At 39.6% G+C, this 17,711-nt stretch overlaps 1 protein-coding gene across 1 annotated transcript; it reads left to right on the forward strand.

Moving 5' to 3' along the window:
* Positions 1-11,953: 11,953 nt before the first annotated feature.
* LOC124162205 lies at positions 11,954-17,495 on the forward strand. The gene is made up of 2 exons (XM_046538653.1): positions 11,954-12,207; positions 15,832-17,495. The coding sequence occupies exons 1-2, from the start codon at positions 12,075-12,077 to the stop codon at positions 16,434-16,436; spliced, it is 738 nt and encodes a 245-aa protein (XP_046394609.1). The 5' UTR covers positions 11,954-12,074; the 3' UTR covers positions 16,437-17,495.
* Positions 17,496-17,711: the final 216 nt, after the last annotated feature.

Raw genomic sequence — 17,711 nt, forward strand, 5'->3', positions numbered from 1 at the left:
CAACTCACCAACCTGTCTGTTTGTTTGTCTGTTTGTCTGGTACAAATCTTGTAACTGAAATTTGACTCACTTCCTGTGAAGCAAAAACGCTGAAATTTTGCACACTTCTTCATTTCCGATGACAATACATGAAAATATAACTTTTTCTCTCCAACCTTTCTCCCCCTTTAACCACCTAATACGTCACTTTTGGTTTTTCGGGGCCACTGAGTTTTTTTGCTTTGTGTCATATATAAACGTTGCTCATCCCCTGTAATCTAAATATAAAGGCTGGTTTAAAAAAATTTTTTTTTTATAAGAGCTTATTATTTACCAATGCGTTTGTTCCGCCAGATTTTGCACTCAGGCGGCGTTTAATTCTTTTAACTTTTGCCATAGTTATCTCTATCCCCAGGGATAACAATGACAAAATAGCTCAATTCTCAGATATTTAAACGGAATTTCTCGCTGGATGTCATTTCCATCCATGTCAAGTTTGCAGCGCAGGAGTTATTCTGACGTATTTTCAGGAGAGACCATACTATATGTACTGCGTGTTGGAGTCTCGGTAAGTCGTCCTGCTGCAATACGTCGAGAGAACTATTTTTTCAGCACATTAGCTAGTTTTTTTCTTGATTTTCCTTTAAATACCCTCATATATTTTTAACTTTTTACTTCTCATTTACATGACTCTAATGGATAGAAAGAAGCTTAAAGTCTAATGTTAAAAGTAAAACCAAAGTATAATGTGGAAAAAATTATATAGAATGACGTAATGCGTAAGACCATAAGTATCATTTATCTCTTGAGGTTGTTTGTTGTAAACATTTGATTCCCTTTCATGACCTTCGGGGTTATCTCGAGCAAGAAGGGACCGACGAAGGGCCTGCCACCTAAAGATTTCGAGAGCAAAGCATTTTCCTCGCTTGAATTAATATTTCAGTTACAATGCATCCAACTAACCGTGCATTCGTCACACGTGTGGCGTGTGTATGGGAAGGCGAAATGAGCAGGTGCGATTCAATCAAGCGAATCATAAAGAGCGAAAGCTTCGCAGTGTAGGGGATTCGCAGAATAGCGAGCTCAGCCGGCCGTATTCCATTGGATCAGCGGGGGAAATCGCCTGGTTAAATAGCTGACTCATTGTGAGGTCGCTCGAAAACGGCCGCCGGAAACCGCAACCTCGACCAAAAATCCTTACGACTTATAAATGTTCCGAGAAAAAAGCTTGAAATTTTCAGGGTATGTGTATCAGGCCCTCTTCATTTATTTGATAAATCTGAAGTTTGAAAATTTTACAGCTGAGAGTTAAATTGTTCATATTAGAAACAATGGGGAACTTGCATGAATTTTTTTTATTTCATAGGCGGACAGAAAATTATTTTCTGAATACAACAAAGAAAACCGCATGTAAATCTGAGTTTTCCTTCGCGAGATATTTAATGATAAATATAACGAATTTTAAAGCGCGGGAAAAACTCCCTCACCCCCCAAGCCACTGCCGACGAAGCCTCGATGACGTCAAAGGTGCCTAAACATCACGCGAAGCTATTGTTGTGATTGTTTGTAATAGTTGCCAGCAGTTGTGAGAGCTTCGTTTGTTAGACGTGTTGATTATTTTATATTTAAAGATAAATATCCGACGATAGAGGCTTGGAAGCCCTCGTATTTTGCATTATTTATAATATTAATATCTGAGTAAGGGCATAAAATATAAAACTGGAGCAGTTAAACCAAAAATTTGATAATACCTAAATAACATCGTTGTAGGAGTCTGAGCCACGGCCATTGGAAGGGGGATACGTTAATTGTAAGTTGATATTATCGACGGCATATCATTCATTTAAGTATGTAATTAGAACGATTTTGATGTTTACTAATGTCCGGTTAGCTTTTATATACAATAACTTCATCCGTTTATTCGTAGGTACCGGAGAATTCGTCGTTTAGGACTGTCAGTGCTTGTATTATGGGGTGAATTCCAGTCAATGCAACTTTTGCTCGCTGATTGGAGACATCTAGAAACATTTTTGTGCCAAAATAGTGTTATTTTCAACGTGACATCTCCCGTTAAGCTACTGCTAATAATCACAGTGCCAGTGGTTGTAATGCACAAAGTTTGACAAGGTTGAAAAATATCGGCCAAGAGTTATCAGTGTTCAATCGTGATTGAATTGTAAAAAGTGCTATTACGCTATCGATAAATGTCTAACAGTAGTGTAAAAATTGTCAGTGGCGCGCTAATCTCCGTTGTTCACCGTAGATATGACATTTCACGATCACGCTATTGAAATAAAAACTGTGTGTGAAGTTTGTTATTCCATTATTTCAACGAATAGTAGTGAGAAATGTCACATGTGTGGGCTAATTTAAGGGTTTAAATCAGTGAATAAAAAGTTGTATTCATCATAACGAGTTCTGTTATTGTAAGTTGTACGTGATGAATATAAGAATGTGATAGTGACATCCAGTTTTTGATAAGAGTATTTGCCTATTTCCTATTATATTTTTATGGTATATGCTAGTATATTGTTTATGGATTTACCTATATTATTTAAATAGGTTGTAGCTTGTGTGTGTGTTGGCAGCGGAACCGATTCGCGATCTCACATGTGGATTGTGTGCAGACTGTTTTGCTGTGAATTCGTACCGTGGGACGGATAGGACTACCTTCTCCGTTAATCCGGCGTTGCCAAATTCAACAGCACAGCTTACTCTAATGTCAACAGCACAGCTTACGATCGTTATCCTCCAGTATTACAAGTTTCTTTTAGAACTCGATTTGCCGCCGACGTATAGCAATAATTTGTCTTAACAAATTCCATGAGGGTCGTGGCATCAATTTTTGGTGTCCTAAAAAAAGGCTGGTGTCCTAACACTCCATGCCACACGCCTTTTAGGCGGCTTGCGGGGTATTATGTAGACGTAGATGAATTTCAGGTGTACTATTCGAACGAGTGGCAACGTTATCATCCATTTTTCTGATAACCAAAACACACGAAGTGAAACGCTTGTATTTCATAATCCCGATGCCGCATTATTAATATCCCAAGTAATAATCTAGGCACAATAGCAATAGGAGAACTTGCCCAAGAATAACAGAACAAAATAAAGTGACGATGAGCGGCTAAATACTCCCTCAAAACAAATTTTACACCATGCGCTCAGCGTATTTCCCTACTCCCTACGGTTGTTTAGGCACCTATGACGTCACGCCTGGCCTCGGCAACGCTCGGGTGTCTTCGCGCAGTTGTCGGCTCAGAGAAATTTTTCTCGATTTTAAATGCAATTTTTTTATTTCTTTTGATGTTGAATGGAGAAACTGAAGGTATTTTTGCGAGCTAATGTATCCATTTGACTTATTCAAAATAGTTTTTAGAGCAATCTACGACCCATGCAAGTTCCTCATTAAATGGGCCGGAACGGAGAATTTACGAATGCACGAGCCAAATTAAACAGGTTCTATAACGTGTGCATGCGTTCGCGAAAGTTGGGTGGTTACACGGTGCATTTTGGCGTTCATTCTCTCATTCGTACATTTAGACGTTAACTTTTCGGGATCCCCACCGGGTTAATTTATCCATAATTGCCAAAATTTCAAGCTCCAACTAGGGGCTCATCCTCAGGGCTGCTGAATATTGTTTTTATTGTTGAAGGCCTTAAGATGTTAAAATTGATCTTTTCTATACACCATGATACATTCAAGATGATAGTTCAAATTTTAAACCAGAAATACCTTACGGAAAAGACAAATGCGAGGGTGATTCTGTCCCTGCTGGGTGGCGAGGAAGGTATTTTTTCTCATTTAAAATTAGACTACTAAGTGCAAAAAAAATATATAATTCATAAATATTATAGAAATACATATACGGGAGCTGCAACATGACAAACTATTTAATACCCTGAATCACTAATGTATGGTGCAGTTAAAAGCCAAACTTGATTCCAGGATCACAACGTTTGCACGTACGTACACGAATGTGTAAAATCCGACTTTTTCAATCTAAACACACAATATTTGGCAAACATTTAATAATATAAATACTAATACCATGTAACTAGTCGGAAAAGATTACGGAATGAGTTCTAGGCCAATTATCTATTGATGGAATGTCAATCGAATCATATTTTTTTGCGCCTCTTCCGCTAAGCAAAAGGCTGAATGCTGAACTCAGAATGCCGAACGTCCTTGGAGTGCAACCATGGGAACGCTCGGGGAACCACGGAGCTAATTCTTTTTTTTGTTTAGATGGACTGTTTTTTGCATTCGCATTCAGTACAACAGCGCGGCCGACGACGCGACGCGACTCCAGCAATTTCAGTACATTGAGTCAGACTGAGAGAGACTTTTCTATTCAAGTTACGTCAAAAATGCAGGACGACAAACTATTTAATAACTAATTTATAAAAATAATCAGATATCGGAGTGGCAAGTATAATATAGATGCAACCACAAAGATAAATAATTGCATAGCAGAGTTCCCGTTGTCAGATATGCAAACTATAATGAGATACGCATCATCAGCAATAGGGTGGTTTCCTATTATTTTTTTATTGCCTAAATCGAAAGATTATTACTCCTGGAGTACGTATTTCACGCTTTTAGATTTTTTAATGACGATGTATATTTTTCGCGATTAAATGAAAAGTGAAAATTTTCAAGCGCGCGAAAACGCGAAGGCTAAGTGTGAATGGTGGGAAAACCCCGAGTGACGTCGTTCTGGTTTCCGCTGCCGCCAAGTGGGGTGACCTTGGGGCGAGGCTTTGAGCGCTGAGACGATGCAGGCTGCTAGCAGGTAGCAGAGTACCCTGCCAGCAGGTAGCGCTTGGCTAAAATAAGGATTATTAATACCCTATCAAGCGAAGGAAACTTTCCGACCTTAGGCAGTTTCAATAGGTGATTATTAAGACATGTTTCCCTGAGCTCTTTGCCTCATGCATGCATTGGTAATCTCAGACGATGTAAAACTCCTATCTACTCGTATAGAAACTAGGTCCCTGTGACATCACGTGGAGTGGCATCGCATGGGCGCCAATCTGACCTTTTTCAAATGGGGTTAAAATTGACCATTGCCATTCGTCTAAACCGGTATTTCTAAAACCAAATAATTTGTACATTATGAATACACTAATGGTGGGTAACGAATCGCAATCAATGCCTTTCGTTTCCTTTGATGAAGGAAACTACCCCAATTTATGGGTGCCGATTAAGGCCGGCGGCAGCAGGTGGGGTAGGCGCAGGAGGCGGTAGGGGAAGGTCCTCACCTGCCAATATGTGAGTTGCGGGTTCGAACCCCCCCTGCCCATATCCAGGGCATGCATGTTCGTGAACGTTTATTGCTAGCTTGTCACAAAACCCCGGTGCAAAAGGCCAATAGAGTGCTGGTTATGGCGATATGAAAATAAAAAATATTCCTACGTCTGATTTGACGCAGCTCTCCGCTAAATTATCAAGTCTATGAATCTTTTTACAGTAACTAATATTTATATAATATTTCTGTTTCTCACAAATTATCACCTGCTCCGCATATCTTACTCGAGGTCTTTCTCTACGGATCTTCCTTTTCTTGATCTTATCCAACTTGTCCTTCATCGAAAGTCTTCATCACTCCATCATGTTTCGTGAAGCCTATATGTGTCATGTGCCCCGTCTTCTATGTAAGATATTCATGACACGAATTATCTTTTCTACCACTCTTCTAAGGACTTTAGACGCGCAACCGATCTACTTCGTACGTATTAATACCAATCAATCAAAATAAACTGTTGGGGACAAAACTTTTCCAATGCATACTTCAGCACTTACAAGACTTGTGTTCTTTTTTCAGGTGTTCTACCGGTTGAGATAGGTTTACATAGAGCATTTTGCGAATAGACCTGCTAGTCCCCCTCCCCAAAGTGATCTTTCCTCTTCGATTTCAAATTCAAAATTCCATCCACGAATTCCATCATTTTCCGATTTGGAAAAAGAAAGGAGTAGGTTCATTTGAACATTGAAACGGTCAAGTGAACGAAAGACTTTAATTTTAAAAAAGTATTGGCACTTTTAATTAAAAAAATAACAATACGATGATTTTCCACGGGGAAACAATAAGTAAATAACGATAACAAACCAGATACTCATGAGGTGAAAACGTTTTTTAAAAACATGATCACCTACTCGGCAAGGATGGCGTCGAAACGAGGCTTGCGGTCAATCTCGCTGTATGACCTTGAGCCTCATCTCGAGCTTGGTCGTTCACAGAGGGCAGTCTCGTCACGCATATTTTACATGCTACTTAATTATGGATTGCTTTATACACATACAATTGAGGTTATTCTCAATAGAAATACAATTTTTTTCAAACTCGCTAAATACCTTAAAGAGGAAAAATATTAATACAAACAATTGTCACGGATTGAAAGGCACCGAAGCGTCAAATGAAATCTTTTATTTTCAACCCTCAAAATTGTATGAAAAATTTATATTAGCGACTTCATCGATGTTGAATGAGGTCTTGAGCCAAAGTCTACATTATATCCGACGAACCATCTGTAGGACGTATGGCAAGTAGTATTTCTCCGCAACATGCACTCGGCCACATGCCACCACAATTGCTCGTGCAATTTTGTAGAGGCTCTCACCAAACATGTTAAATTCATTCTGCTAACTAGGCCAGTGCATTGACTCATATGGACAAAATTCAGATAATGTGAGAAAGCAACGAACGTACGGACGATTTAATAACATTTGGGATATTAGTCGCAAATAATAAATACAAAATAACCTAAATGACTAAAATGCCCAGTGAAAGTATCTACATACACATTTCATATCTCGCTTAATTCTGCTGTTGCATTTTCATCGTTCTAGAGGGGAATGAATATCTGAATGTCTCCGTTTCGAATATAATTTCTCAATGTTGTGTTATTTTCTAATCTATTGTAGCACGTGGAGTGGTCCCCAGCGATACTCAAAAGTCTATTACGAACGCTACAAACGGGAATCGTGTTAGGTTACCATTTCCTCTTGAATTGGGAACAGGTATCACTGACCTTCTGCCCGTGGTCGATATTTTCAAGGCTTCACCATTACATAAACTCTCCACTCAAACTTGTTCGGTTTGGAAATATTGATTCCCGCCAATAACTTTCGATCGGTGATCGGCCGTTTTGCAGTTGCTAGCGCCGTTATTGGGGTCCTTAAAATAATAAAGTCGAATGTTTGTTATGAAATAAAAGGTAGTTGTACTTTTCCACGATAATTTCAATACGTATGACACGTTTCGGCTCACAGAGCCATCATCTGTCTTGTACCAGATAACCAGTCTTGTACCAGTGGTATTTAAAATACTGTTATTTTACCTCTGTTCAATATGTATGTTGAAGACATGATAAGTGATCTATTAGATGAAAGAGAAGAATGAATAAGTATTGGTGGAGTAAAAATAAGATGCATTATATTTGCTTATGATATGGTGGTTTTAGCTGAGGACACAGAGTCACTTCAGATATTGATAACACGGTTGGAGGAAGGAAAGGAAACATATGGAATGAAAATAAGCGTTAACAAGACTAAAGTGATGAAAGTAAGCAATGTAGATGGTATGAGAGTGAAGATAAAAGAAGGTGAAATAAAGAATGTGAAAACCCAACAGCTACTTGGGAACTTTGATAACAGAGGACTGGAAAAGTATAGGATAAATAAAAAGAAGGATAGGAATGGCGAAAGAAGTTATTAAGTAGAAGAAAAGAGTGCTGTGAAACAAGGGACTGGATATAAAATTGAGGAAAATATTGGTGAGGTGTTATATGTGGACTGTGTTTATGTATGGATCTGAGACTTGGACGATGGGGAAGAGAGACAGGGACAGGATTGGGGCGTTTGAGATGTGGGTTTGGAGGACGATGGAGGGAATGCGGTGGACAGATCGAGTAAGGAATGAGCTATTGTTAAACAGGGTAGATGAGGAAAGAACATTGATGGCTAAAATAAATAAAAGGAAGAGTAACTGGCTGGGACGTGTGATGAGAGGTAATGGCATTTTGAAGGTAGCCTTGGAGGGAACGGTGGAAGGGATAAGAAGAAGGGGAAGGAGAAGCCTAAAGTTGATTGACAGTTTGAAGATGGGAAAGTACAGCGACTTCAAAGAGATGGCCGGAGACTGGAGGGAGTGGAGACGGCGTTGGCGCGAGGTGCCTGCCGTCGGGCAGAACACCAAATGATGATGATTGAATGTTGTTAGGGAGTTAATGATGGAAGGTGAGAGAGATTGTTGAGGAGAAAAGGAAAAGTTGTTCGACGGAGAGAGAGAAAAAAAAAACAAAACTGTTATTTGAAGGAATTAAAGAGGTTTTCGAAAAAAAACAAACGTCTGACGTTACAACCGAAACGCGTCGTACAAATAAAAACTATTGTGGATAAGTCCACCAACATTTCATTTCAATACGTCGAACTTCCACTGTATCACGCCTGAATCGGTTGAATTTTTTTGAATAACTATTGATGTAAATTTTGATGGGGTTACTCGTCCCAAGAGTTTTCGGGAACCCGAGAAATGTCGCAACCTATAGTCATCTTACCTCTTTCAAGAATTGGATATCTGATCACCGCACCATCATGGGGCATACTGCGCCCTGATGATGAGTCGGAAGCTGTCTCAGAGGAGCGCGAGAGGTGAGAGTCATTCGGCGAGGGGAACCCTTAAATCTCCCTTCAATCTTGATTGAAGATGAGGATTTTCTAATACAAGACAGTCCGCTGCGTCATTTTGTGGTCAACCAGAGGCGTACATAAGGGTGGTACATAATGAAACCAGGAATCCTAACCCACTCCACCCCCCGAAATGAGGAAAATATAGCCAAAAAACATGATGACCTGATGAAGACAAACGTCGAGGGATAAGTAGATGGGAAGAACGGAAAAGGAAGACCTCGAATAAAAATCATGGAACAGGTTAAGAAGGATGTGAAAGAGAAGAAATACGTGGTTGTGCAAAGAATTAGCTGACAGGAGAACTGAGTTGAGAGCTGCGTCTCAGGATTGTTGGCCAGTGAGAAGGATGATGATGGAAAAAATTTAAGAACCGCAGTCTGAATAGGGTAGTTTCCTATTATTTTTTTATTGCCTAAATCGAAAGATTATTACTCCTGGAGTACGTATTTCACGCTTTTAGATTTTTAAATGACGATATCTATTTTTCGCGATTAAATGAAAAGTGAAAATTTTCAAGCGCGCAAAAACATGACGGCTAAGAATGAATGCTGGGAAAAGTCCGTGCGACGTCTGGCTGCTGCTGTGTGAGGCCACCTGGGTGCGAGGCTATGAACGCAGCTACGATGCAGGCTGCTTGTTGCCGAGCATGGGGGTAGCGTAGAGACTGCTAGCTGGTAGCGCTTGGCTTAAATAAGGATTATTAATACCTTATCAAACGAGGAAAACTTTCCGACCTTAGCTAGTTTTAGTAGGTGATTATTAAGACATGTTTCCCTTAGCTCTGTGCGTCATGCATGCATTGGTAATCTCAGACGATGTATAACTCCTATCTTCTCGTATAGAAACTATGTCCCTGTGACGTCACGTGGAGTGGCATCGCATGGGCGCCAATCTGGCCCTTTTCAAATGAGGATAAAAATGGACCATTGCCATTCGTCTAAACCGGTATTTCTAAAACGAAATAATTTGTATATTGTGAATACAGTAATGGTAGGTAACGAATCGCAAGCAATGCCTTTCGTATTCTTTGATGAAGGAAACTACCCTATTATTTTTATTAGCCGTGTGCATGGCCGTGGTATAGGCCCTCACGTACATTATTTGTCGTACATATTTATAAATAAAATACCTTGCGGAATCCACACTGGAAATGTGTTAATGAATGAGTCCAGAAATTGATCTTGCCCCTATTCTATTACCGATTAATCACCCCAAGTTATAAATAAGCATTGTTAGCCCAATTACGCACGAGAATCAATGGAGTTACAAGCCCAAAGAACTGAATTTTAAAAATATTCCTGAATTGCCGTGACAACCGCGATCGCTTCTCGTCACCGAGGTTTTCCATTGGGGCTAAATCAATGCTTGGTAATACTAACGGTGGTCGCTACGGGGGGGAACAATAAGGAGGTTCCCAAGGGGTCGGGGACCCCCCGAGATAACGTGATACAGATAGAACAGTTGTTTTATTACGTTCTTGTATTGAGTCGTTCTCGTAGGTGGAATCAGGTTAATTAACCTTGTTATTGGTTAATTAACTTTGATAATGGCAGTATATATTGTCGAATCCTAGGTCGGTTAAGAAATATAATATGAGGAAATGAAACAAAGATTTCATCTTTATAATGACATCGATTCTCGATTTCCACACGGTGTCGCCTAAGACGTTAAACTCCTCCTCCATGATGATCTATGTATACCACTGTGGTCAACGTACGGTGTGTGTTAAATTATTCCTTCGCGACCGCGCATCTGTTTTGTCGGCTTCCTCGCTGGGTTATCGCAGGGCGACTGGCATTAAGAGTAGCGCCCACGGTCCATGCATACAAAGGCCATGGTAGCGCCTTATGAATGCGTGACCAAGCGAGTCGCCTGCCACCCTACTTAACTGGTCCGCTGGGCGTTGCAGGGATAAAAATCCCACACCCAACCGTTGACCGGGAATCAGAGGTCAAGGCAAATGATTTATCGCTGCTCTTGCGTTTAAGTATAATTCATGGCAAGAAAAATAATTCTTTGGCTTTATTTATTTATTAAACATCAAAAACAGCACTAAGGCCTTTACATCGGGTTACATGAAAGCAAATAAATAATAAATTATGTATATATGATAAAAACAAGGACAACATAATCTCATAAACAACGATGATGTAAAGCAAAGGCAACATATGTATACAAAAGGGGGGTATCAGAATGATAGTCTTTGCAGTTTGCAGTACTGATTTATTCGAACTATTAGGATGGGAATATTGAAAATTATATTGAACCTAATATGTAAATTCAAGAGCAGTTAATTTTCCGACGAAATCAACCACAGCTTACAAACGCCAACATACTACGGTATATCAGGTCATAAAAATATATAATGAGAAATAGACTGTAGAACTGTTTGATTTAGAATGTAGTTTTTTTCCGCGTTAGCTAAGAGACTATAACGGAAGGACTAAGAAATAGGTTATAGTTGACTGGTAGGTAGTGCAGCTTAATAACTTATTCGTTTCTTTGTGCATGCTTCAGAATTTTCCTAGTATATCTGACAGCGTGTTTTGCATGTTCTAGCTTCATAGGCAGATTCCCTTCATGAATAGGATATAGACTAATCAGCTATAGCTCATGTGTCATATGTAGCGTACATTTTGCGTGGCGTATGCTAGTGGACATAAATTTAATCCTCTGATGTATGTTAGAGATGGTTCACCCCCTCCCGAACACCTCTGTGAGTGGTTTGCAGGGTAATATTATAATTGTTAAAGTATTAGGATTAGATTAAGGTAGGTTTCCATAGAGTACTTGAAAAGAATTCTGGGATCCTCCCTCCCCATCCACTACTTCCCTCTTCAATTTACAATAAGGCCTATCCTCTTTCATTCTATCTAAAATTCCTATCCTTTTCCTTCCTCTCCCTCGTTTACCTATCATTCTACCGTATAACACTGTTTCCAACACCCCCTCCCCGCTAAGTACTCGCTTCATCCATACCTTCTGTCTCCTCCTTATCGCATCCAAAAGCTGCCTCTCCTCACCCACCATGCCCAGCACCTTATCGTTCCTCCTCCTCTCCGTCCACTTAACCTATACCATTCTTCGCCACACCCACATGTAGATGCATTAATTAAACATTTGTACAGATAGCTTCGAAAGACCGCGCGTGCGGTGCCCGCTACCTGGAGCGACTGAACTTGCGCCAGCAGCTTATAGATGACTCTGAAGCGACCTTGAGCGTCCCCGCATCGAGCGTCGAGTTAACGGGAAAGCTAGTTCTAGTGCGGGCTGCGACCAACGACTTGGCGTGGCGCGACTTGAAGCGTCTCCGAGCGATTGCTGAACGCGTGTGCTTGCTTGCGGTTGCTGGTCGCCTTGAGTCACATCGCACGAAACCACGATACCACTTGTGATTGTGATGGAGAGTGAATTACTGATTGCAGCTGTGCGGAAAAGGACTCCACTCTGGAACAAGAATAACAAATACTACAAGAACAGGGATGTAAACAATAGATTATGGAAGGAAATATCCAAAGAAATCGGTGTCAATGGTAAGTTGCATACAGTTTTTCTTGGTAAAATTTACAAAGAGACATTGGTATCTCCTACACGGCCGATTTTTTTTGGCAAAACTTATACTATCTTCAAATTTCCAGAGTATATCTATAAAGTGGACACTTGTTAACAATTGTCAGTGGGGATCATTGATGTGGTGACTAGAGTGCTGTCTTCAGGTTCAAATCCCGGCGGTGGCAGAGAATTTTCTGAGTCTGTCCGATTCCTGATTTTATGTCGTGTGGAGGACATTTCAAGCGCAATACTCCGTCCGTCGGAAGGGATCTTAAAAAGAGGTCCCCTTGGCGCCTTTCGTTAAGAGCAGGCTAATGTTGACGCTAGGTTTCTCTCCACCCCTCTCTTACCTACCCTTCTTGGCGCAAATGACCTCTGCAGGGTTATTCCACTAATCGTATGGCCGGGCCATAAGTCGAAATCGACCATAACTACGGCCTCGAGACATACGTATGGCTTCGAGCGATTCTACTCTGAGCGAAAGGCCATAAGTCGGGCGGTAGCTATGGCCTAAAGGCCGTAATATTATGGCCTGCCTAGGAGGCGGTCATAACACGGGCCATACGAAATAACATTGCTCGCCTAAGGTGTTATAAAAGAAACTTACGAAGTGTCATCGATTACATAGCGATTGTTTCAAGAAATATATGAATATTGTGGGTGAGCACATGCGGATTCAACGGGCATTGGCTAGATATATTTAAAAAAGACGTCGATTTCATAAGGAGGATGCGGGATACGTGTAGGTAATCCGTTCGCATACGATGACGATATTTTCATTAACTATTTCCGTGCGTCAAAAGTTGTTACTTAATTTTTAAGTAGATATAGCGGATGAGCTAAAAGTTCGCTTGTAGTTAAAAAGTTAGGAATACTTTTAACGGATGCTCTGCTAAAGTGAACGGAGGAACGGGCCCGTTCCTCTTCCCGGAGCCGGCTTTTATTTGCTTTCTGTGCTACATTTGCTAGCAGATTCCTTACTTGTTTCGAAAAGCTGTAGGTAGTTTGAAATATCCGCTATGAAATGTTTTATATTTTAAGATTCTCGTAGCATAACGGTTCATGAGGGAGGATATCTAAGAAACATAGGGCAAGACATTGTTTTTGGCAGTAAGGCAATTTTCAGTAAATCGATGCGTAAAGGACAAATGTTGTCCACAAATCAAGGAAAGAATGATAGTCTCATATTGATGTTTTAACTTTATACAGCTACCGAAACATAAGCCTCTGATAATAAAATTAATGAAACTTAAAGTTTCAATTTCATCTTTAGATTTCGTGCATTGGCTGGATTTATAAGGCTTTTGGGGGCATATGATTGCAGCCATGAGACAATAGTTACACCATTGGAAGGAGAGGAAGGGGGTTAGAGCTACAATAGGATGTCATGTTCTAACTCTATCCATTACATGCACAATTCACGAATATTATAATACTGCACGGTACAAATTTCTTTTGCTTCTTCTCGCCCGTGATTTGCGTTCTTCACTTGTTTTAAAGATCTTCAGCGTCTGCCGCTAGATTAGTGTTTAAAGAAAATCCAAATTTATCCTTTAATAAGAGTCCATTTCGGTTAAGGAACATATAATTAATTTTTTATTCACGTTGGAACAAACTTCCTTCTCAAAAAAATGACTAGTACCTATATAAAAAAGTGAACCAAACTTATAGTACCAATTATAATTCTCATACTCGCTGGCCCCTCGAGAGTGGAATCGGTTTAGGCCGTAATTTCGGGTCAGACCATAAGAAACTTACGGCCGGCCATACGTATGGCCCCGTTTAGTAGAATAGCCCTGCAGCTGTCGGTCACCTCTTCCTAGTACCATGTCGTACATTTACCAGTACCTCAGATTTGAAAATTTTACTTTTTATTATTCTATCAGATATTATTTTTCAATATCTGAGATGCAGAAAAATGTTAAACGGGTTCCATTCAGCTTGCCCTGAAAACGTAATCATTTTTACTCGATTCATACTTCACCAATAAGCCCGCTTAAGAGGAAGGAATGCGTTCTCTGAAGCAGTAGAAGTGCCTTCTATAAGCGTGTCTCTAATTTACGTTCATGGTGAAATCAGTTGTCTTTATGAAATCAAAGAGCAGTGTCAAGGGTGTAGAAGGGGTGGAGGTGAGTGAACTTCGTTAAGACGTGGTTAGAAATCGCGCAATGAACTAATGAATTGAAAACAAACACGCTTAGGACGTCATCAAATTATGTGTGCATGCTTGCTACATTGTTTTCTAAAATTCTATGAATTCAATGATACCATTATCTTCCTGTACGGATCATGAGTAGTTATGTGAATATTTAACCCCTGCCACTCACTTTTACAGTGCATTACTTATTAAAGTTCAGGGACGCAGCTAGGAATGAAGGCTGTTTTTAGGCGCAATTAAAACCGGGGGTTCTGGTGGGGAGGCATGCAGTACCCGATAGGGTAAGCGGGAGGTGCGGGAACCCTCCCCGAGGAAAAAATTGAGGTAAATATTTAATATGGTGAGTTTTACGGCTTTCTGGGGGATATTTTCTTAATCCTTTCACTATTCTCTAATTAATATTAATCCAGTTTAGTAAAATGGATTAAACTTAAAATTTATCTGAGCCCTGGGGGGGGTTTATCCCCCAAAACCCACCGTTGCAGGGCCACTGATGTAGATATGGATTGGTTTGAAATACATTAGGACGTGTACCTCTCTCATAATCCAACGGTAGTAAGCGGTGGGCTTTGTCGTCTCGGTGAGCTTAGTTAAACAAGATCTTTGAGCGAATATCAACAACACGATAGCGCAATCACACCCATTTTGTGATTAAGTGTTTCAGACTACGATAATCGTGCATTTTCGTCCAATCTTAGTTATATTATGTACTTAAGACTCCAGAGTATCAAATAAAATGCCGAAAAATCTGGATATCCAAGAAAAACCGCTTTCTAGGTAACTGCATAGAAAAGAATGTTTGCGTGGCCACAGCTCAGTAACTAACGAGATGCGGCCACATGGGCAAAAATACTTAAAATTGTCTCCCCTACCACCTCCTGAAGTATCTCGTGAAACACCCAGTTAAAGTGCAGGGTATTTCAGAAGAAGTAAACACCTTAAATAAGTCTAAAATAGACAATGCGACCGGATGAACGGGAATGGTACATTCCCTTACGGTTTAAGGCGTTTACTTGTGAATCTGGTTATTTTGCCATTACGTTACAGTAAAATCTTTTGACTAATTTGTTTACATCCGGTTAGACAGGGCCCATGTCATCAGATGATGGGAATATGTTCGCATGTTACATCTTGAAGCTCCTCTAATTGGTCACCAAGGCGCAAAAACAATGAAAAGTAGTAAACAATTTTAATTTCTCCCGGTGAATAATATTGAGGAATTCTTCTCGTGTTCTCAACCAGATTAATTGAGTCATGTAGGCCGACGTTTCGGATCACGACTTGTCTTCCATTTTCAAGGCGTGTTTCTCATTGAATGTCCAGTTTCACACTGAACTACATTACGGCGATACGGCTCGATTACCGTGGTTGAGAACCCGAGAGGAATTCCTCAATGAAAAGTAGCTTTAATGATGGGTAGTAACAAGTTTACATTCTTATTTTTCAGCTGATGTCCTCAGGAGAAAATGGAAAGGCCTTAAAGATATGTTCAGGAAGGAATTAAAGAAACAAGTAACAATAGGATTTAAATCGGGTCTGCATACATCTCGCTGGGTTTTCTACGATTCCCTGATGTTCTTATCTAGCCATATGAAGACAAGGGATGGAAGTGGTCATCTTTCCAGCATAGATCAACAAATCGAGCCAGATGAAACCGAAGTTGCTGGATTAAGTCTACCAGCTGGAGTACAAAACATTCCTGAGCTGAACCTTCCAAACCCATCCACGACAGAGGATGGAGATGGACAACATGAAGGTGATTCGTCACCCGCATCGTCGGACGAACAATGTACCTCAAAGGACAGAAGCCGAAAGGCTAAACGGTTTCGACATGACGACGCATCTAAATTAGTGGACTTAGAGAAGAAGTTATCGATTCTGAAAGGATGTTGTAATCAAGGTAAAAGTGATGATTACCATTTCTTGATGAGTTTCCTGCCCCACGTTGAGAATTTACCATTGGAGAAAAAGATGATGTTCCGAGTTAAAATGCAGGAACTACTTTATACCACTTTGTTCTTAAGTGACAGTGCTGAAAAGAATGACGATTGACAATATAAAAGAACGAAACTCATGTGAATATATCCATCTGTATGAAGGAAGAAGTGCAAGTGTCGTGAATGAGCATTTTTCAACAAATTTAGTTTTATTGGGAAATATTTGAAAAATGTATTTCGAATTAGAACGTTATTCGAAGTGACAAAATCGAAAAATCTAAAAAAAAAAACGTAGTACTCGTAGGTAGCCCAATCAAATGAAGCAAGAAAAAGTTATTTTCACGATTTTTTTTAAGTATCAACAAAATAAGAGATTTGAAAAATGCTTCACAATATTCATCCTTTTTAAATGAGAAAGAAAATCGGTGTAAGAAAGATTATTGGAAAATCATATTTCTTCCTAATACAAATTAAATAAGGTTGCCTCGCAAGTAAGTTATGGAGCATGGGAAACATCTGATTAACTTAATAAAATTATTGGAGGGTTCAAACTATCCTAATGCACACATATTACATAGAGATTTAGGGAAGTTAAAAATGAGTCTCGGAAAAATTCAGAAGGGCATTTTTTCGATAAAACCTCTAATTACTTACAAAACATTACAACTTCTAAAGCAGCTGCAGTAAAGTCAATACCAATGCAGATGGCTTCAAAAGCATCTACAAAACTTAGTTCTATTATGTTAGAAGACCCTAGCAGAAAAGTATTTGAAAATATTTCAGTATTTGATCCCCAAGAAGTTTTGACTACGGAGGTGAACCCTGACTTAATTTTAAAATTGAAAAAAGCTCATGGCTTTGAGTCGATGGAGACAGAAAAGTTAATGTTGGGGTTTGGAGAATTACAGCGATTACTAAAAAAGCAAAATTCCCAGGGCTCAGTGGATACAATTAAGGCAATGCAAATTTGGACCCCTGACAGGGGGCCCCTGTGCAAATTTGGACTCAGAGGGATTTCTTTCCTGTTACAACACTGTGTCAACAGATAGGAGAACAAATGTTAAAGGAGACAATTTGGCCACAATGGCAATTTTTTCATTTGAAAATACAATGTTTAAAAGTAATCACTCCGTTAATGTAAGTTGAATGTATGAATATATGAAGATTAAAAATATATATTGTGTGAATTCAATCTATACTGAATGTTTATTATAGCTTAAATTATCCCTAGTCAATAGCATTCAAAATTCAGGGCAATGGATGGGCCCACTAGAAACATGGCACTCAATTAGCATAAATTATTTTGCCGTTAAAATAGCACCGACTTCAGTGTAAAATAAAACCACTTTTTAAAAAAATAACACCACTTTTGGCTATAAAATAACCCCAC

This window comes from Ischnura elegans, chromosome 7 (genome assembly GCF_921293095.1).
Source record: "Ischnura elegans chromosome 7, ioIscEleg1.1, whole genome shotgun sequence".
NCBI classification, from domain to species: domain Eukaryota; kingdom Metazoa; phylum Arthropoda; class Insecta; order Odonata; family Coenagrionidae; genus Ischnura; species Ischnura elegans.